We start from the raw sequence: 21,217 nt of genomic DNA, 5'->3' as shown, positions 1-21,217 counted from the left end.
CTTCCGTTAGACAGAGACAAACGAACGCCAGTGTAAAAGTCAATCGAGCGCCACTAAAAAAAAACGCAACATATACATCTAGGACGTTCAGAGTGCGTTCGTTTATCCAAAAATTTAACGCCCATGTGAACAAGGCCTTCACCTCAGTTTAATCAGGAATTTCATTATGACGACAACGTGTTAAATACTGATTGTATAGGAGACGTATGATGGCCCAGAAGTTCAAGACCCTCAATTGTGTGTGTGACCGCTCTGTTACGTGTGCTCATTATGTACATTTATTTATGTGTTTGTCTGTAAGATGGCGACACTACACTGATTTATTCACTTTTAGACAACACAAGTTTACAAAATATTATTTCTAAAGTTTCCCAATATGTCTATCAGTAAAGATTTGTATTATGTGTTCTATGTTCTCAAAATAATTTTACTTCATACACACATTAAGAAAAATTTATTTAGTTAATTAGAGACTCACATCATCACATAGCAGTTATTGTCTGACTCTCACTTTGATTATTATTGATACTTTACAATTAATATCTCTATAGATTCAATTTAAATAACTTAAAAAAATTCATAAACAATGTGACAATAGTCCTGAGGTGTTTAGTGCCATGACTGAGAGAGTAATAGTGTTTTACTGTAGAGGTGATTTGTGTAGTAAAGACTACTTCACATTCTGATACTGTATTTAATTTCTAACAGAAAAACCTCAACCTGTGATCACATCAAGTCCTAAAGGAGACGTCCTGACAGGAAACTCAGTAACTCTGACCTGTACACTGAATGTGCAGTCTGCTGGATGGAAGTTTTACTGGATCACACCCACACAGAGCACTGAGACAGAGACTGAAACACACTCCTACACCATCAGATCAGTTAGTGTCTCTGATGGAGGTCAGTACAGGTGCAGAGCTGGAAGAGGAAACCCAGTCTACTACACGAACAGCAGTGATGCATTCTGGGTAAATGTTACTGGTGAGTAAGAGACTTTCTGTTAAGTGATTCTGCACAACACTAAACATGTGAGCAGCATCAAAACATAGCAATCTTTACACAGATACATACAGACTCTTTTCGCTTAATTTCTCTTTCATCAAGAAACTTATAAGAAGCTCGCATATCATATAATATGCTCGCATATCAGTGTCTTTTAACTTTAGTTTCTTGTTCCCTTGCTGACACTCATGCAGCATCTTATGGGGGATAAACATCCTTTTAAAACAGGTCTTTAAAATAAACAGTAATCTGCTGTAAAATCATGACGTTAAAATATGTAATTAATTTAAAGTACAATTTAGGAAAATTCCACTAAACCAATGAACTGTTCATTAGTTCTTCAGCTTTGGATCATATTAGTTGTATTATAGTAAATTATTAAATTAAACATTTTTTACTGCGTTCACACAAAATGTAGGGTGAATAGTGGTAAAGTGGGACAGTTGAGCTTAATAATTTATATCTTTGCATGGATATGTTTTTATTACTAAAAATCAACAATGAATTCATCATTAGCAAGTATGTGATAAAAAAATAAAATAAAATCTGTGGCTATGACATCACTTCCGGAGTGTAGCACATCATATTTAACAACCTTGCAGTGAACTGTGATGGTAAGTAAAATGACAGCATTCTGAGGTAAATATTGTTAAGGTTATAAAAATAATAAAACTCATGGATCATTTGTAATTCTTAAAAATTTTGGTATAGGATGTAATGGTGAATCAGAATGTTAAAAAAATCACATTCATATGAATCTTTGTTGACACTGTCCCAGTTTGCCAATAGTGTATTGTTAAACTGGGACAGGGTATTACTGGCAAACTGGGACAGCCATTCAAGTCATTTTAATGGAGGAATTGAGTTCCCTTTTTATATGTCCTTCATAAATTTAGTTAGTTAGCTAGATATTTCAACAAAAATTGACTTAAACTACTACTTAGTTCTCACGCATTCACCGTGAGACTAACGCGATTGACACTTTTCACACGCTCTCCCACCACACATCTGTTGAATCTGTTGTACCTGCACTCCTTCTTTAAAAAAGTGATGTTTATATTACTGTTGTTTATATTGTTGTTTATATTGTTCTTGTGTATTTAATTTATAAGGCCTACACTTGAATAACAATTGAATGGGTTTTAAGTGTCCCAGTTTGCCAATAAAGGTGTCCCAGTTTGACAGTAGCGCCTTGAAAAATGTGGTTTGGGGTCATTGTGTGTTTGAGGAAGAGTCATCCATCCTGTGTTTAATGTTTCTTTCTTTTTTATTGTGTATAGTATAGTAGAGCTCCTAAGCTATTTAGAATAGTATCATATGAGCGGCTAAGACATTTGGATTATAATAAAAAAGTATGCATAATATACATTTTCAGAAAGTGTCCCACTTTACCACTACTCACCCTATATGTTGCTGGACAGATGTTTCTTGTTTTCTCTCTAAAGCAGGGGTGTTAAAATTATGGATCCAAAACCTTGTTAACTTCTCATCAAAGGGGAACATGTTGCTCTAGCGGTTATCTTGCGAGCCCTTCTGCCATCACTATAACTGCTAAGTAGCACCTTTAGCTTGGACAATTTGACACGTACACACAAGCATTTTTTTACCATATCAAGTTACCCTTTAAAATTTTCTACCACATACTGTATCTAAAACAAACAAAAAAAGGACACTCTAAAATGGTTTGTGGAGTTAATTTTACATTTAATTGGTCCTTTGCTGCACAATGTTTAAGAACCTCTGCTTGAACTAATGAAGATACAGTAGTCAGCTATTGGGAAAAAATATTATTCAGTATGTTGTTCAAATTAAACAGAGCTGTTACTAATATCACCAAGTACACTCACGCAGTGTGGAATAGCACATACTGCATAAGTCTTTACTCTAACGCAGTGTGAAAGAATGTCTAATTCTATACAATAGTTTTCATGTATGATTTAAATGCACTTTAACAGTTTTATCTAAATATACGTAAACAAGAAAATAAACACACAATTGCAAATTGCATTAAACTATTTATTTACTAATTAATAAAATACACATATAAATATGTAGTTTATTGATTCAAGAAATTTCCAGAGTCAAGTGTCTGTCCTCAGGTGTCTCTACACTGTATTCTCTTTACAGAGACAGAGACACTGCTGAGACGCTCTCGTCCTCCAGCTGCACACAGAGACACTGCAAAGTCTTTATGAATAATTTTTTATGTTTCTGAGTTGTATTAAATAATTATGCAAAATAGTGCACTACATTACAAAAAAAGGAGGAATAAAATGTGTAGAAAAAATCTATTAAAAAGACTTGTAGTTAAGTTTTTGCAGTTAAACAATGTACTTTGTATTTTTTTTATTTTGTAAATTAAAACAAATTTAAACTGTAATATTTACAGGTTGTTTTGTAAAGTTGTTTATATTTCTATATTGTTTACAGAATTATTTGCACAGCTGCAAGTATTTTCCCCTTCCTAAATACCACAGGATTGTATTTATTCATTTCGTCACTTTGGACGAGAGCAAACACACTGTAGTTTAGACACAGATAGTGTAGAAGATGTGAATTGTCAGTACAGTAAGATGATTATTTAGTGTTGAGTCTGTATTTAAAATTGTGATCATACAGTAAGTGTGCGCCGGCATACTTAATAATACTTCAGGGTCACTGGTGGCTCAGTGGTAGGTGTTTCGCCTGCCATGCAAAGGGCCCTGGTTTGATACCCAGCCAGTGCCCAAACCCCAGCCACTGGATGTGCAGTGCCGGTCCCAAGCCCAGGTAAAATGGGATGGTTGCGTCAGGAAGGGCATCCGGTGTAAAACCTGTGCCAAGCTTGTGTGTGCGGACTGGATGGTCCACCTTGGTGACCCCTTACTGGGAGCAGCCGAAAGACCAACAGCAACAAGCCTTGGTGCAAACATTATATAACTTACAGTATATGCTCTATGTACAGTTTTATTTATTATCACCCCTAGTTTCTACTACAAACCTTTTATTTTACTTTTTAGATTGAATGAGTGGTAATGTCATGAGGTGGCGGTCTATCCAGGTCGAGACTTAAAACAGATTTAGGACACTGCAAACCAGCGTTACATGCAAGTTTATAAACATTTTTATGCTTAGGCTAAGCGTTCTTTTCTCTGTTTTTTTGCTTCTATCTTCCACATTCTAAAAGTTGACCAGTCTGCGCACTCTTCATAATTTTCTGCATTTTGTAGATTACATTTTAACGCATCTAGCTGTCTTAAACTTAAACTTCTATTCTCAGGGAAGGAACATTGATCCACCCACATCACATACTGGCTTAACACTAGAAGCGCCAAGCAGCGGTCATTTGACCGCAAGGGGGTAAAAAAAAAACAAAACTTCACACTCGATCAAATTCCAGGACCCTCCTTCCATGACTTTTCGTAGATCTGTGAGCTGAATCACCCTGTATGCTTACATTTTCAAAATCGCACCAGTAAAAGCCAGTATAAAGCTATTTTGCTCTTATTTACGTGAAATCGCTGACAGCTGCGCGCCGGTCATGCCGTTTCCTGCCGTTTCCTGCCTTTTCCAACCTGCGATTCTCATTTCTCTCAGCAGATGGCGCAAGGAATCGCGCCAACTATCTATGCGTCATTCAGTGTGTATATGTAACTGTCTCAGGTTTCATTCCATATATGCAGTTCATCTATCTATCTATCTATCTATCTATCTATCTCTATATATATATATATATATATATATATATATATATATATCCGTGAAATATTGACAATTCACCATTTATTCTGGCGTTGATAATCAGCGATATTTTATAAGGAGATTTAGAGGATTTAGCTTTACTTTATTTTTAACGTTTCGAGAAAATTCATTAGTTTGTTCATTCTGTTTAAAAATTTCTGTTGCAATTATCTCTAAAAAAATTCAATGACTCATCCTGAGGATATAAAGCTTTATTAATGTGTTTGAATAAATCAGATCTACCACAGCAGATAATAAACTATGCTATGTCATAACCGAAGCAAACACAACGATTATGCCTCGTTTCGTTCGACGGGAACGTGGTTCACTTGGCCGCGGTGTATTATAAACCTGCGGAATGTTTCACTGTTTATGCCCACATAAGATTCATGTAATAAAAGCGAGTGAAGTGTGGAAGTGGCCACTCAATGAGAACTAAATCAAAGATTTCGGTAACTACACTGAGTGTATAGTGACACTAAACAGCTGAACAACTTTATTTTAAAAAATTGCTTTGTACTGAAGTCCACTATTAGCTCCTTTGTCTTACTGACGTTCAGGAGGAGATTGTTTTTCTGGCACCAGTTCTCCAGATTTCCAACCTCCTCCAGGTAGGCCGTCTCATCGTTGTTCGTGATCAGGCCCACCACAACAGTGTCGTCAGCAAACTTGATGGTGGTGGAGCTGGTAGTGGCCACGCAGTCGTGGGTGTACAGAGAGTACAGCAGGGGGCTCAGAACACAACCCTGGGGGGCTCCAGTGCTGAGAGTGAGGGAGGCTGAGACATGTCCGCCCATCCTTACTGCCTGTGGTCTGCCAGTCAGAAAATTGGAGATCCACTGACACATTGATCGCTTCAAAGCACTTCATCACTACTGAGGTGAGGGCTACAGGGCGATAGTCATTGAGGGAAGCAGGATGAGGTTTCTTTGGGACAGGAACAATGATGGACTCCTTGAAGCATGTGGGGATCACCGACTGAGATAAAGAGATGTTGAATATCTCAGTGAACACAGGTGCTAGCTGGTCTGCGCAGGCTCTGAGAATACGGCCTGAGATGCCGTCTGGTCCTGCTGCTTTCCTGGTGTTCACTCTCTTGAAGGCTCTCCTCACGTCATGCTCGGTGATGATGAACGCGCTTCCGGTGCTGGCAGTGACTTCCTGTCTGCAGCCGTTAGCGCCACTAGCATTAGCATCGCTAGCGTCTTTAGCTGCAGCCTCAAAGCGAGCATAGAAAGTGTTCAGCTCGTCTGCCAGAGACACGTCTGCGTTCGTCATACCGGATGTTGGTGCTTTATAATCAGTTATTGTCCTTAATCCCTGCCACAGGCTCCTAGAGTCATGTGACTCTAGTTTCCTCCCGTAGCGCTGCTTCGCCTCTTTCACCGCCTTCCAGACGCTGTATGACGCAGCCTTGTACGGTTCCATGTCCCCCGACCCGAGTCCCGTGTTGTAGGCAGCGGTGCGAGATCTCAGAGCGTCGCGGATGGTTTTATCCACCCACGGCTTCTGGTTGGGAAACGTTGGAAAACAGCAAAAAGACAAAAAAACAACAATAAACCTCTGCACATCTGTCTTAAATAAATGTCCAGATCATTTATTTATCTTAGCATTATATATTATATATAGATTGGGTATCATTATTTTGGACTGCAATTGTCAAACCTTTCACAAACTTTGTAAAAATCATCATAATGTTGTAAAGAATAGATCAACAGTGTCCTGTATGTTAGAAATATACTTGTATTTTAGACACTTTGTGTCTTTAGTGTTGTCTTTCTCTTTCCTACAGATGGTGATGTGATCCTGGAGAGTCCTGTCCATCCTGTAACTGAGGGAAATCCTCTGACTTTACGCTGTTTATATCGCAACACAAAGATCTCAGACTCTGGTGCTGATTTCTATAAAGATGATTCAGTTCTCCAGAAGCAGACTACAGGAGAGATGACCATCAGTAGTGTCTCAAAGTCAGATGAAGGTTTCTACCACTGTACACACCCAGAGAGAGGAGACTCACCCAAAAGCTGGGTTTCAGTCAGAGGTGAGGAAACCACGTCTACTTACGTAAATTAGATTTATAACAATACAGATCATTCAAGTCTGTGTTTACCTCTGTTTATTTTTTGTGTGTTAAATAAACTTGAAGTCTGAGCTTATGTCCTGTGTCAGTCCTTATTACTAGCATTTCATTGCTTTCGTTTTATATTAAAGAATCACATGATTAAATAAGATTTTTATAAAAATAAACTAATGTGTGCAGTCTGGTTCAGAATTTGAGACACAATTTGAAAAGAATAACATGGGGAAAAGTAAAATCACATGTTTTTTTTTTTTGTAAAGAACTGCTTTAAACATGTTGTTTTATATACACATAATGTGGGTTTGTACGTTTGTTTTATAAACACTGTAGAAAGAAGAGAGATTACTCTTATGACCTGGAATAATAAAATAATTTAGTTAAAGTTTAAAACAAATAAGGTTGAGTTGAGTTTAAAACAAAAGTAATATGTAATGTAAATGTAACATTTTCCCTCCTTTTTGTCCTTAAAGGCAAACTTTTTTTCAAGAAGTTTGTTCCATCAGCGTGAGTTTCCTCGTGTCCCATGTGATGCACGTGTCCTTAACCTTCTTTGCAATGTCCATCCATGAAGCTATTTCTCAGGTGTGCTTCATAAGGTTTGACATAACCCTCTGCCATGAGATCTGTGTCATGTCTATTCGTGACCCGTTTCACCAGTGCTGCTTCCAGCGAGATGATCGGATCTCGCAGGCCGTGAACTTTCGCACACAGTCCCTCGTGATCTGCAGCGGCTGCTGCTTACTGCTCAGGCTCTTCTGCATTCAGTAGAGGCGGGTCTCTTTGGGCAGAGGCGGGGTCTCCACCAACTGTCCTGCGTCATATGCAGACAGAGCTGGCTGTTGAGGAGGTGTTTTTATGTCTGCGGCTGCTCTGTGGGTGGTAATGGTGCCGTCGGTGTGGGAAAAAGGGGCAGAGGTGGCGGTCTATCCAGGTCGAGACTTAAAACAGATTTAGGACACTGCAAACCAGCGTTACATGCAAGTTTATAAACATTTTTATGCTTAGGCTAAGCGTTCTTTTCTCTGTTTTTTTGCTTCTATCTTCCACATTCTAAAAGTTGACCAGTCTGCGTGCTCTTCATCATTTTCTGCATTTTGTAGATTAGATTTCAACGCATCTAGCTGTCTTAAACTTAAACTTCTATTCTCAGGGAAGGAACATTGATCCACCCACATCACATACTGGCTTAAAGAGTCTGACACATAGTTTGTCTGGATACATTGCACATTTAGGTATGAGAGCACTTTACGTCTACTCTTGTTGTGATAAGGCTCCATTTTTCTCAACAATTTCCTACTAAAACTACTAAAACTTCACATAGATTATATTTTCACCCAAATATGAAACTAGATTTCTCTAAAATCCTGCTAAAATGTGCACCAGTTTGGCCTTCGCATTCAATCTAATGTGCTACTTCATCAGTCCTGGATGCACTGTGACAAATTCCAGGCATAAGTGCAATGGAATTTTGGATTACGAGCATAATTCGATCTGGTCTGGAAAAAAAAAAAAAAAAGACATCAGCAGTGCCACACAAAATAAACCCGACCTTTTTGTTTTGTCCCTTGTGCTGTGTTGGTGCCCAATTGCACTCTTGCGAAACTCCGCTTCCCGTTTACGAGAGGTCAGCGGTGACGTCAGAGGTTACCAGTGCCGGCTTTATAGCTCAACTGGGAAGAAGCGAGAGCAGGGAGGAAGTGATCAGCATGCATGCTAAGTACGAGGTTATTCTAAAACGGAGATTGGAGAGAAAGCAAGGAGCGCGTTCATTCGTGGATCAGTACGGATTATCACTGACCGGACCAACTTCTTGGACTTCTCACTCTCCGTCATCGTGCTCCCGGACATTGTTCATTAACCCCGGTGAGGCCGATTCATTTCTCCTCAAACACGCCCATTCATAATAACCCGGACTCTGGACATTTTTACCCTCACACACACACGCATACTCATACACTTATTTACATTTTGTAAATAGTGATTGTTTAGTTTGTTTTGGTGCACCCTTTTACTTTGTTGTTTGTTGTTACTTTTTTTTTGTATAATACACTTTGGTTTGGTTATGTGTTTGTGTCTCTGTCCTTTTTTGCTCTGTGGGTTTTAACGCACATAAGATAAAGAGCTCCTTTTTATGTAGCTTAGTGTAGATAAAATATTCTGCTGTTATTAAGACTTATTATTCCTGTGTGGTGTGTCTGCTTTTGGGTCCTAATCAGCCTGCCTAATCTCCTCTGCCCTCCGACACTAATGTTACAGATATCAATGAGAGAGCAAATAAGACCTAATGTTAAATTAAATGTTCCAGAAAAACTAATGTATTTATTGATGATACCTGTGTTGATAAACAAATAAAATTACAGACTTAATAAAGGCAGACTCATGTTTTAAAATTAAGCTTAATTGTAAATATTCGTTATTGTTAACTGGCATTTAATCAGATTTGTATTTTATTATCTATACTATTTTTCCCTCCAGTTCTCTCACATGGAAAAGCTCCACAGTCAGGACTGAAGATCCTCAGCAGTGTGGTAGCGGCCTCTCCGTATGTCCTGGTGACCATCATTCTGGCAGTGAAATGTTACAGAGCTCGAAGTAAGAACTCACAATGTACTTCATCAGCCATAAATTTAAACCCTAACATTTAATAAGAGTCTGGTCTAAAGTGTTCATGATTGTGTGTTTTACAGCTGAACCTATTGAGGACAAAACACCCTACAGAGTGATAGAAGCTTAAGTGTCTTTATGAATCTCAGGGTTTTATATTATTTTTATAATGTACCTATAAAAAGCTACAGCTTCAAGTGCAACAGAGAACACATTTGCGTATGTGATCTGTCAGCAAGAACAGTTTTAGTGGTGGTTTGTGATTTTTCGAATGAAATCATGCTTTTTTTTTCCTTTGAGTGGATTTTTTTTTTTTTTTTTTGCTGTTTGTCTTTGTAATTATGCATTTATTTTAACAGTAAGCTTTACTTTGTATTATTGTTGTTATATTTGATGTTTAGTTAATAAACTGGAGCCGGTATATACTCAATTTAACATTTGCTCAGAGATAAATATATAGTATAGTTTAATTCAGTAAATCATTTGTAATAAATAGAGTAAACCTTATTTTGCAGTGTTTTATGAATTAAAACCTGGTTAAATAAATTTTTTTAATGCTGTTAAAAAATCTAACTGGAGTAAAATTCATTTTTTGCAATACATTAAAAAATAAACAAACAAACAAACAAACAAACAAATAAATAAATAAATAAATAAAGAGTTTTAATGCTTACAAAACACAAATGATCTCACAAAAGCTTAGTGATCCAGTTTGGTCTAAAACAAGAAGGCCTTTTTACTTTTAACTATGGTTTAATGTCAACTAAGGTTTTATCCCTGTGACAGAAGTTCAGATGTGTAGTTCATTTAATGTCTGAATGTCTGGGCTCCCTGGTGTTCCAGTACTTTTGTGCACTGTCCTCCTATGCTCATTAAATTTAACATTTTATTTGGTAGTGTTTAATTTGATACTGTTACTCCCTGCTTGTCCAAACACTGCATCTTTTACACCAGATATCACAGATACAGAGTTGACCAGTGAAAGATTTCAGGTACAGTCATGATTAAGCAAATAATGCTAGCAGACTTAGTTTAAATATTTTTGGCCCATGGTGCATTCACATTTTAGTCAAACTGCACCAGAGTTTGTTTGGAAGAGGACCGAGACCCACGATTTCAAGTGGTCTTGGTTTGCACCGAGCTTCAGATGGTTCACATTTGTTCAAGTGACCCACACAGAGCAGAGTTTGTTTCATTCAAACCAAAAATGTCAAGTGTGAACACACCCTTAAAAAGCCAATTGAAACAAGAGTTAAAGAAACATGAACCACGAGGGCAGTAAGAACTGTTACTTATTTTGGTTTTGAATCTTATTTTCTTTTGTGTACATTTTAAGAATCGTAAAAGGATTGAAAAATGAGTTAATCTAATGGCCAGGTTTGATTCCCGTCTCTGTGTGCATGGAGTTTGCATGTTCTTCCCGTGCTTGGTGGTTTTCTCCCACAGTCCAAAGATAAGCAGGTTAGATTAATTGGCTTTCCTAAAATTGCCGGTGTGTGAATGGGTGTGTGATGGATTGGCAACCTGTCCAGGGTGTACCCTGCCTCGTGCCCTAAGCCTCCTGGGAAGGTCTCCAGGTCCCCGCAACCCTGAATACAGGATAAAGCGGTATAAAAGATGAGTGAGAGCGAGAGCGAGTGAGAAATAATACTTGAAAGTATTATCCTACCCTTTCACTCCAAGACACTCAATGACTCAAGTAACACAGAAATCCTGAAAATGGTGGATTTTAGATTCTACACATAACACAACTGCAAAGCAATCCACATAAACTATGCAAAAAACAGAACTATCCTCACTTACTGTAAGTATTATTGTAGATAATTTGTATTTGAGTTAAATATAACAAATAGTATTTTTTGTACTTTTACTCAATTACATTTGCAAAATGTCCAAAAAGTGCCTACAAATCACCCATGTGCAGGTAGAGGCATAGAAAAAATAAGAGTATAATAAGTATTATTAAGTTTTTCTCTTTAATGAGGTGTGGGTGTGTGTTGGGTATCTGATGGGTATGATAATATCTGATTTAAGCGTTTGCGTTACCAGAGTACCATGAAGTTGCAGTGTGTTCCAAATGGAAGATTAAGTTTCCTTAACATACTTTCCTTGTAGAACATGACCCTGAACACTCCCTATGTGCACTGTGTCTCACGATGCAGCATGCATTTAAACATAATCCACATATATCTACATTTAATTAAATAATTTTTATCCTTTTCATTCACAGAAAATTAGAAATCTATTTTATGATTAATTTGTAACAACCATGATCACTCTGACCATGTACTCTCCCCTCCATCTCAAGCTTCATAAGAAACAGAGAATATTCATCATTGATTTCAGTACAAGCATAAAGCACTAACTGCAACCTGATTCATACTCAGAAGAATACATCATGACTCATCATTGGGATTAGACTGACGCAACACTTCCTAATTTTCCAGTCAAAAAATACAGAAATGATCTCTGAAAGTATAGTCTTACTCATTCACCACTTACACAGTCAATAAAATCAACGTTTACTGTTTCTCTTTCCACTACCTCAACTCATACCTCATCACCAAAAAGAAAAAAAAAAGGATTATAACGTGTTACATTGTCGTGTTACTTTGTTTTGTAGCTTTTGTTTGCACATTGCATGTGCACTTTGTTGTCTCTTTTTTGTATAGAAATAGGTACTTTTTAGGTTACCTTAAAAATGTAAATCTTCCCATAAGTGTGTTGTTAATTTATGTTGCTGCATGTACTGTATGTAGAACCTTGGTCCTGGAGAACCATTGTTTCATTTCACTGTGTACTGAATTGTATATTGTTGGAATGACAATAAAAGCCTACTTGACTTGACTTAACAAAAACCCTAAAAATGGCAGAGTCTAACAACATAAAAATTTACATTATGGCATTCGGCAAACGCTCTTATCCAGAGTGATTTACAAAAAGTGCTTTAAACAGAACCATGCTTATTAAAATTCTACATTAACATGACATAGCTTAATACTTAAAAAATAAACATTTTTAAAATAAAAAACAATAACTAAAAATACTGAAAAAAAACTATTAAAAGCACAACTAAACACTCTTTCCCCTAAAAACCCATTCTTTCTTTAATAGCTCAATTAAACCTAATCACTCTGGACATGTGCTCTTCCTCTAATGTTTCATAAGAAATGAAGAATGTTCATCAATAATAAAAGTCTACATATGAAGTGTTACCTATAATCCGATTCACACTCAGAAAAAACACATCGTGACTCGTCATCGTGATTAGAGAGACGTATCACTTTTCAATCACATTTCCTAGTTAGTAACTATAGAAATGATCCCTGAAAATATAGTCTTAACTCCTCAAATACTCAAACAACCGGACACTTTACATACCACACAGATCCTAAAGATGGTAAGTTTTAAAAGTTAAACATATACAAGAGTGGACAGGAATCCACACAGAAGTACTGGAAAATGCATTTCTAGTAAAAGCGGGAAAATGCTTTTTATACGAATAAATGAACATTCCCATCATGCTTTGCGCCAACATGCATGAGTTACTGCTGTATCGTTGTTGGTCCCACAGAGAGACAGGGGTAGCTGCAGCTCGGAGTAATGGGTGTGTCGAAAGGTTGGGGCGTGCCGAAAGCTCTTGATGATTGGTTGCACAAGTTGCCTGTTTAAAGGCTAATATTAAACACTATTGTTCTTTCTAATGCGTTTAAGTAATGCAGCCAACATAATCCTTCATATTAAAATTCCTTTCTTTTCCTGTAAAATATCAATATTACAAATATTCCTTTCTAGACATTCTACTGCGTTGTCACGGGTTACTGACGTCATCCTCGCGCGTTTGAGTCATGGTCGTGGCTAAAAGGGATATATAGCTCTGACCGGAAACTAACAATGAAATTAATTGTTATACCTATTGTATCATTTTTCATGTCTAAAACTAATCGTTTCTGTAATACAAAAAGTTTTATTGTTGTATAGTGAGAGAAAAAAAAAAAACCTTAGATTGATGTGCGCATGCCCAATAGAGCTCGAGCTGTATTACTTCTAGCCTTAACTGTATTAAACCCATAATCAAAATCGAATTACAATTATTTAAAAGAATATAGTACCACAAGCTGTTCATAAAAAAATTTAATGTAATTTAAATATTTTTGGAATACTATTAACTTTGAATTGGTTAAACAGGACCAAAAAAGTTACAGAATTAGTCATTCAGAATGATTTGAACTGACAGTTGTTTTTCTGTAGTTTTACTAAAACTGCATAAAAAATAAAAACATTTTTATTTATACTGTTTTGTTTACCGTTTTTTATACTGTTTTATATTGCTCTTTAAAATGTCAATTTAATCAACTAAAATAAGTGCACTTGCACTATTCTTATTGCACTGGTTCGTTTTTCACCGTATCAGCTTTCTGTGTTGTAAACTGTCCTTTTTTGCAGAACAGTAACTCAATTATCTTATCTCTGTTGTTCTCCAAGTTTGTGTTATTTAAGTTTTTTTTTTTTAGGTTTATTTAATTTTTTTCAGTGTTATTTGTAACAAGGGTTGAGAGAAACGTAATTTCAATTCACTATATGTATGCACTGTACATGTAGCAAAATTGACAATAATGAAGTGGCACTTATTCAGTAAACAGACACAATTTTAGCCAATAAAACATTTTATTTAGAGGCAGAGCTGCTCCGTTTCAGAGTGTACTCCACCCAACCTGTACACTCAATCTGCTCATGCATTCATTTATTTATGCTGTAGTAGCAGTCCATGGAACAGAATCCTTTAAACTCTCAGTCAAAATAAAATGACGAGGCCTAAAACATTTCACGAGGCCTAAAAACATCTGTAGCACAAAACGGACACTGGTACAAACTGCCAACCCTTCCCTGCCAACAGGGAAAACCTGTCCGTGTTTCGTCTCACAGTAATATGTGTCTGTCGACAACAATTAAATGAACAATTAAATGACGAAAATAAAGAAAATTTATATTGACTAACCACATCAAGCCTTACCGCCGCCATGTTCTTCCATGCTAAAATAAAGGTACTTACATATAAATAGGATTACCGCTAATTGGCCAACGCAGAAGCTCCTTTCACCAATGAGAAAGCTTTCGATACGACCCCTACCTTTCGGCACGCTGATTGGCCAATGCAGAAGCTCCATTCACCAATGAGAAACCTTTCGGCACGCCCCTACCTTTCGACACGCCCCCTACCCTTCGGCACACTGATTGGCCAACGCAAAAGCTCCATTTACCCACCAGTTTCTTTTGACATGCCCTCTACCCTTCGGCACGCCCCGACCTTTCGGCACGCCTTATTGCTCCAGCCTGCAGTTATCCCTAATTGCCCACAGATACTGGACTGTGCAATACCTCCATTAGACGCTAGATGGAGACAGTAAAGGGACATTCTCAGAGTCAATTCTTGTCATCCTCATTTCTTTTCAGGAATGAATTGCTGCACCAAAAAGTGATACTCTATGACAAAAAAAACTAAATAGCATAAAATGAAACAATAAATGTAGTAATTTATTGCAAAAGATGCAAAGAGCATAGAAAAACTGCACTTGAAAAACTTGGAAAATAAATAAATAAAAAAAAATAAAAAAAAAACAGACTATTGATGCAAAAAACATAATTTTATCCAGTTGCAATAGCAGCTTAAAATAATACAAATGTTCTTATTGTCATTATTAAATATATCCATTTATTCTACAGTTTTTGTTTTGTTTGTGTTTTGATTTTATAAAATCATCTTTGATCACAGTCATTCAAAAAATTTTAAAATAACATTTCTTCCTTGATGATGATGAAGATAATGAACTGGACATTTCTATTTTAGTAGTTTTAGTGGCTTTTTAGTTGTTTTCTTGCCTGATGCAGGCCAATAATTTGACCGTTCTGGAACAAAATACAGTGAAACCTCGGATTGCGAGTAACGCAGTTTGCAAGTGTTCCGCAAGATTTTTTAATTAATTTTGACTTGGAAAACGAACAAGTCTTGGTTTACAAGTACCGAGTATCATGTATCACGCATGCGCTTTTTTGTTTTCAAGTCAAGTAGTCAAGTAGGGTTTTATTGTAATTCCAACCATATACAGTTCAGTACACAGTGAAATAAAACAAAGTTCCTCCAGAACCAAGGTTCTACATACATGCAACAACATAAATTACCAACTTTACCGGAAGCAGCTAGCTAACTAGCTGTTTTGATGAGCATCACATGATCACAACTGAGTCAATAGGTGTGTTGTGCAGACCGATCGTCAAGATTAGCCAAAAGCAGTTGGTGAGGAGCTGAAAACGGAGCCGCCAAGTCAGACACGTTGGGGATCTCGTTGCTTCCTCAAACATGGCAGATCACGTGGCATTTGCCTACTTTATTGCAGATGAACTGGAAGCTATAGAAATACCTTTTTTGTTGGAAGAAATGCAGCAGAATGAACAATGACGGTAAGTTTATAAACAATATATGTGCATGTGTAAATCATTTCATTTTAAAGTAACTGAACAAATACTGTTTTACAAATCAAGCTTATACTTAAACAAATTATGTTTTGTTAAGTGGTATTATGTTAGGCTTCTGTAAACAATAAATAATAATTAGCTGTAATTCCTGTTGAAAAGTAAGCTACTTGTTTTGTGTTTATAGTACAAATACAAATAAGCTTTTATATTGCATGTTCAACAGTCGTGTAAACCTTAAATGTTGAAAAACACTGAATGACAATACTTTTGAATTACAATACATGTGTATATAATACGTACAATAATAAAAAGTAAATGTTTTTATTTTATAGATTAGTTCCAAAAGTACTACAATTTGTGGAGGAGGTTGTCCCCTATACAGTCCCTCAGAATTTCGCAGTCATTTCAGGCTATCCAAAGAACAAGTGGAGGTGCGAACTACATAAAGTCAACATAATTTAACTACAATTTGGTATATTCTCCTGAAACCTTATGTTCTACCTACAGTATACAGGATTTCATTACTACCCTTGGTCCTGTTTATATGAATTTACAGCAAAGCAAACTGCCAGTCACACAGAGTGTTCTTTTCTGCCTTTGGACATTGGCCAGTTAGGAGTCATACCGTGGGGTAGCAGACAGATTCAACATCTCAAAATCTACTCTTGCTAAACATCTCCATGAGTTTTGTTGTTATGTTAATACATACATGGCCCATCACATCTCCTGGCCCAAAGGCCAAAGGCTGCAAATGTCAAAGTTGAAATTTGACTTAGCAGGTTTCCCAAACACTGTATGTGCGGTGGATGGGTGTCACATTCCTATAAGGAGACCCCACTGTGATAATCCCCTTGCCTACCTGAATAGGAAGCAATTCTATTCTGTAATTTTAACTGGATTTTGTGACAGTGAGCGCCGCTTCTGTCACATCAGTGTGGGTCACCCTGGGAGTTGGCATGACGCCAGAGCATTTCATCTAACAGAGGTTGGATGAGTTCTTGAAGAAGATCCTCATTCCCTTGTTCCACAGGGAATGCATATACAGTGGTGTGAAAAACTATTTGCCCCCCTCCTGATTTCTCATTCTTTTGCATGTTTGTCACACTTAAATGTTTCTGATCTTTAAAAACCGTTAACTGTCATGAACTAACCCGAGGAGAACAGAAGACGTAGCTTTAGCGGTTAGCCCTTTGTAGCGTGAATGGTAAACCCAAACGCGGAGTGACACGAATAGGCAGGATAATCACGCTATTTGATCTGAGGACTCTCACAAATGGGGAGCAAGGGAGAGACACAAATCTAACCCGCGTCCTATAAACACACACTCAATCTGGAAGTAAACCCAAGAGGGTGAGTACTCACGGTTCGGTGAAACGGTCCGAGGCGACATGGGCGAACTCAAATGACTGAGCAGAGTGTAGTGGTTTGTTTACCCTTTTTATACTTCCTGGTTCGCGACCGCCTTACTTCCGGGTCCTAGTGCCGGTCGCGCTCTGAGTGTGCATGACAGTACCCCCCTGTCCAGGACCGGCTCCAGACGGTCCTGAGGTGGAGGATACCCGACGACGGTAGTCCCGTATAAGTTCAGGATCGAGGATAAACCGAGCCGGAATCCACGACCGTTCCTCGGGGCCGTAACCTTCCCAATCGACCAGGTACTGGATTCCTCTACCCCGAGGGCGCGAGTCGAGGATCCGGCGTACGGTGTAGGCGGGACCACCGTCAATGATCCGGGGAGGAGGAGCTGGGGGGGTGGGTGGAATCATGGGTGATGTGATGAAAGGTTTGAGTTGGGAGATGTGGAATACTGGGTGGATTCGGAGCGCCGCAGGCAGCTGGAGCCGGTAGGTGACTGGGTTTATCCGAAGGGAGATGCGGTAGGGACCGATGAATCTGGGTGAAAGTTTCTTGGATTCAGTGTGAAGGCAGAGGTTTCTTGTGGAGAGCCAAACTTTGTCACCTACGTGGTACAATCGTCCCGGAGGGTGTCGGCGGCGATGCTGGGTGGTGTAGCGGGTGTTGGCTTGATGGATGGCCCGATTGGCGATGTTCCACAACCGCCGACACCTGCGGACCAACTGTTGGGCTGACGGTGCGTCGACCTCCGGTTCTTGGTGGTTAAACACTGAAGGTTGGAAACCGTAGCATACCTCAAAGGGGCTGAGCTTTGTGGCCGATGAGACGTGGAGGTTGTGTGAAAGCTCTGCCCAGATGAGGTAGCGAGCCCAGGAGCGCTGTCGGTCTGCTATGAAGCATCTCAGATAGCCCTCTAGTTGTTGGTTGGCCCGCTCCGTCTGACCGTTAGTCTGAGGGTGGTATCCAGAAGATAGACTGCAGGTGGAGTCGATCAGACGGCAGAAAGCCTTCCAGAACCTGGCAGTGAACTGGGGGCCTCTGTCCGAGACGATGTCCTTTGGGAACCCATGCAGACGGACTACATGCTCTAATATCAGTTCCGCTGTCTTTTTGGCTGATGGGAGTCCGGCGAGGGCCACCAGGTGCACGGCCTTAGAGAACCGGTCGATGATGGTCATGATAGTGTCTTTTCCTTCGGAGGCCGGCAGGCCCGTGATAAAATCGACGGCGATGTGCGTCCAGGGTCGGCGAGGGACGGGGAGAGGTTGGAGTTCGCCGGAGGTAGGTTGGTTGGTGTCCTTAGCCCTGGCGCACACCGGGCACGCCTGAACGAACTCCCGGACGTCCTTCATGATGGATGGCCACCAGAAGTCCCGTTGGAGGAACTGCAGTGTGCGTCGTATGCCCGGGTGTCCCGAGATGGGGGAGGAGTGGCCCCACTGGAGTACTTCTGACCTCATGTTGGTGGGCACATAGAGCCGTCCAGGCGGCACACCTGCCGGTTCGGTCTCTGTGGTCTGTGCCTGGCGAACCCTTGTTTCCAGATCCAATAGTAGGGGTGCGATGATCTTGGAGGGTGGTAGGACAGGCGCGGGGTCTACCCGGGGGCTGTCAGTTTCATGTTGACGAGAAAGCGCGTCTGCTTTGGTATTCTTAGACCCCGGGCGGTAAGAGAGATGGAAATTGTAGTGCTCAAAAAATAGAGCCCACCGCGCCTCTCTGGGGTTTAATTGCTTGAGGTTTCGGATGGTGATTAGATTTTGATGGTCCGTCCAGATGATGAATGGGTCCCTGGCGCCCTGGAGCCAGTGACGCCATTCCTCCAAAGCCCACTTTATGGCCAACAGCTCGCGGTCCCCTACCCCGTATCGCTGTTGAGTGGAATCAAATTTTTTGGAGAAGAAACTACATGGGTGTAGTTTCTGATCTGGACCTCGTTGAGAGAGGACAGCTCCAGCGCCCACATCTGAAGCGTCCACCTCTACAACGAATGGTTTACTGGCGTCCGGGTGGAGGAGGATAGGAGCAGTGGTAAAAAGGGAGCAGAGCTTCTTAAAGGCAGAGATGGCGGTCTGGGTTAGTCGAAAAGGGGAAGATGATGGGCGAGTCAGGGCGGTCAGTGGCGCGGCAACTGTACTGTAGTCCCGGATAAAGCGACGATAGAAATTCGCAAACCCGAGAAACCGCTGAAGTTGCTTGAGGGTCTTGGGTAGGGGCCAATGACGCACAACTTCGAGTTTCTGCGGGTCCATGGCCACACCCTGGGGCGAGATGATGAAACCCAGGAACGTGGTGGAGCGCTCGTGAAAGGCGCACTTCTCCAACTTACAGTACAGCTGGTGGGCAAGTAATCTCTTTAGAACCGCCCTGACGTGCCGGATGTGTTCATCAACAGAACGGGAGTAGATGAGTATATCGTCCAGGTAAACGAATGCCCACCGGCCTAGCATGTCCCGGAGGACATCGTTTATGAAATGTTGAAAAGCGGCGGGGGCGTTGCACAGTCCAAATGGGATCACTAGACTCTCATAGTGTCCGGTAGGGGTGATGAAAGCCGTCTTCCACTCATCGCCCTCTCTGATGCGTACCAAGTTGTAGGCGCTCCTGAGGTCCAACTTTGTGAAAATGGTAGCACCAGAGAGAACGTCCAGGGCTGAGTTGGTAAGAGGCAACGGATGTCGATTCTTGATGGTGATGTTATTGAGCCCCCGATAGTCAACACATGGGCGAAGTTCGCCTCCTTTCTTCTTCACAAAGAAGAACCCCGCGGCAGCAGGCGAAGAGGATGGCCGGATGGTACCATGGCGGAGAGCGTTGGTCACATATTCCTCCATAGCCTGCATCTCCGTGGATGACAATGAGTAGAGGTGGCCGCGGGGTGGGACAGTTCCCGGCTGAAGGTCTATTGCGAGGTCGTACGGTCTGTGAGGAGGAAGATGAGTGGCCCGTCTCTTGCAGAAGACCTCCGCCAGGTCCCGATAAGCGGCAGGGATGGCGTTGACGTCGACATCGGGGGCCTCGGACTCCCTAGAGCACGTCCCAGCCGCAGCCCGTAGGCACAGTTCGGTACAGGTCGCGCCCCACTGTAGAATCCGGTTCTGTCTCCAGGAGATAAGAGGGTCATGTTGGATGAGCCACGGGGATGATTGGAGGAGAGGAGATGGGGGTGACATAAAAGTTGATCTGTTCCTGGTGTTTCTCGATGACGAGGGTGATGGGACGAGTCTGGGTGGTGATGGGACTGGTGGAGAGGGGCCGACCGCCGACAGCGGTAATCCGAACCGGCTGGGATAACGCCTCGAATTTTAACCCCAATTTTTTGGCATAAGAGAAGTCAATGAAGTTGCCTGCGGCACCGGAATCGATGAACGCAGTACTCCTAACTTGTTTGTGGCCAAAATGGAGGTGTACTTGAACCGTGAGACGGGAGGAATCGGTCGAAGTGGAGGAGAGTTGGATGTGACCCGGTGAGTGGTCCTCCTGCCTCACCGGGTCTGGCCGTTTCCCGGTCGAACTGGACAGATAGCTCGGTGGTGCGTCGCTGACCCACAATAGGCACAGAGTCTCTCCTTAAATCGTCGCTCCCGTTCTTCAGCGGTCAAGGAGGCGCGTCCTAATTGCATGGGTTCCCCGGCTCCTGTGTTAACCACGGCGGGAGGTGGAGATCAGGCAGGTCCGGTGGTTGTAGGAGTGACGGTAGATCGGGTGTCGAAAACCGGGGCCTGGGTGAAGAAGGTGGGCGAGGACATGGAGGGCGGCAGGGTCCGAGGAGCTGGCTTCGGGCGCGAGAGCATGCGTTGGTCAATCCGAAGGGCCAATTGGATGAGACCCTCCAGGGTCGCGGGCAACTCTCGTCCGGCTAGCTCATCCTTAATGCGAGACGCCAGTCCCTCGAAGTAAGTTGTGCGGAGGGCGGCATCTCCCCAGGTGGTCTGGATGGCGAGGGTTCGGAAATCCGCCGTGTAGCGACTCACGGACGAC

At 40.8% G+C, this 21,217-nt stretch overlaps 1 protein-coding gene and 2 non-coding genes across 3 annotated transcripts in view; 1 reads left to right on the top strand and 2 right to left on the bottom strand.

The window, feature by feature from the left end:
• Positions 1-21,217, top strand: part of LOC128520578 (titin-like) — a 200,846-nt gene that overhangs the window by 98,647 nt on the left and 80,982 nt on the right. The window contains exon 11 of the mRNA XM_053494878.1: positions 709-981. Within this exon, the coding sequence (XP_053350853.1) occupies positions 709-981 (273 nt within the window). The remainder of the gene's footprint in view (positions 1-708; positions 982-21,217) is intronic.
• Positions 11,679-11,891, bottom strand: LOC128531923 (small nucleolar RNA U3). Its single transcript, XR_008361235.1, has one exon. It is a non-coding gene; the product is annotated as a small nucleolar RNA U3 (small nucleolar RNA).
• On the bottom strand, positions 12,535-12,748 carry LOC128531918 (small nucleolar RNA U3). Its single transcript, XR_008361234.1, has one exon. It is a non-coding gene; the product is annotated as a small nucleolar RNA U3 (small nucleolar RNA).

This window comes from Clarias gariepinus, chromosome 1 (genome assembly GCF_024256425.1).
Source record: "Clarias gariepinus isolate MV-2021 ecotype Netherlands chromosome 1, CGAR_prim_01v2, whole genome shotgun sequence".
NCBI lineage: Eukaryota > Metazoa > Chordata > Actinopteri > Siluriformes > Clariidae > Clarias > Clarias gariepinus.
Note: the sequence above shows the minus strand (reverse complement) of the source record. Positions and strands in the feature narration are given on the sequence as shown.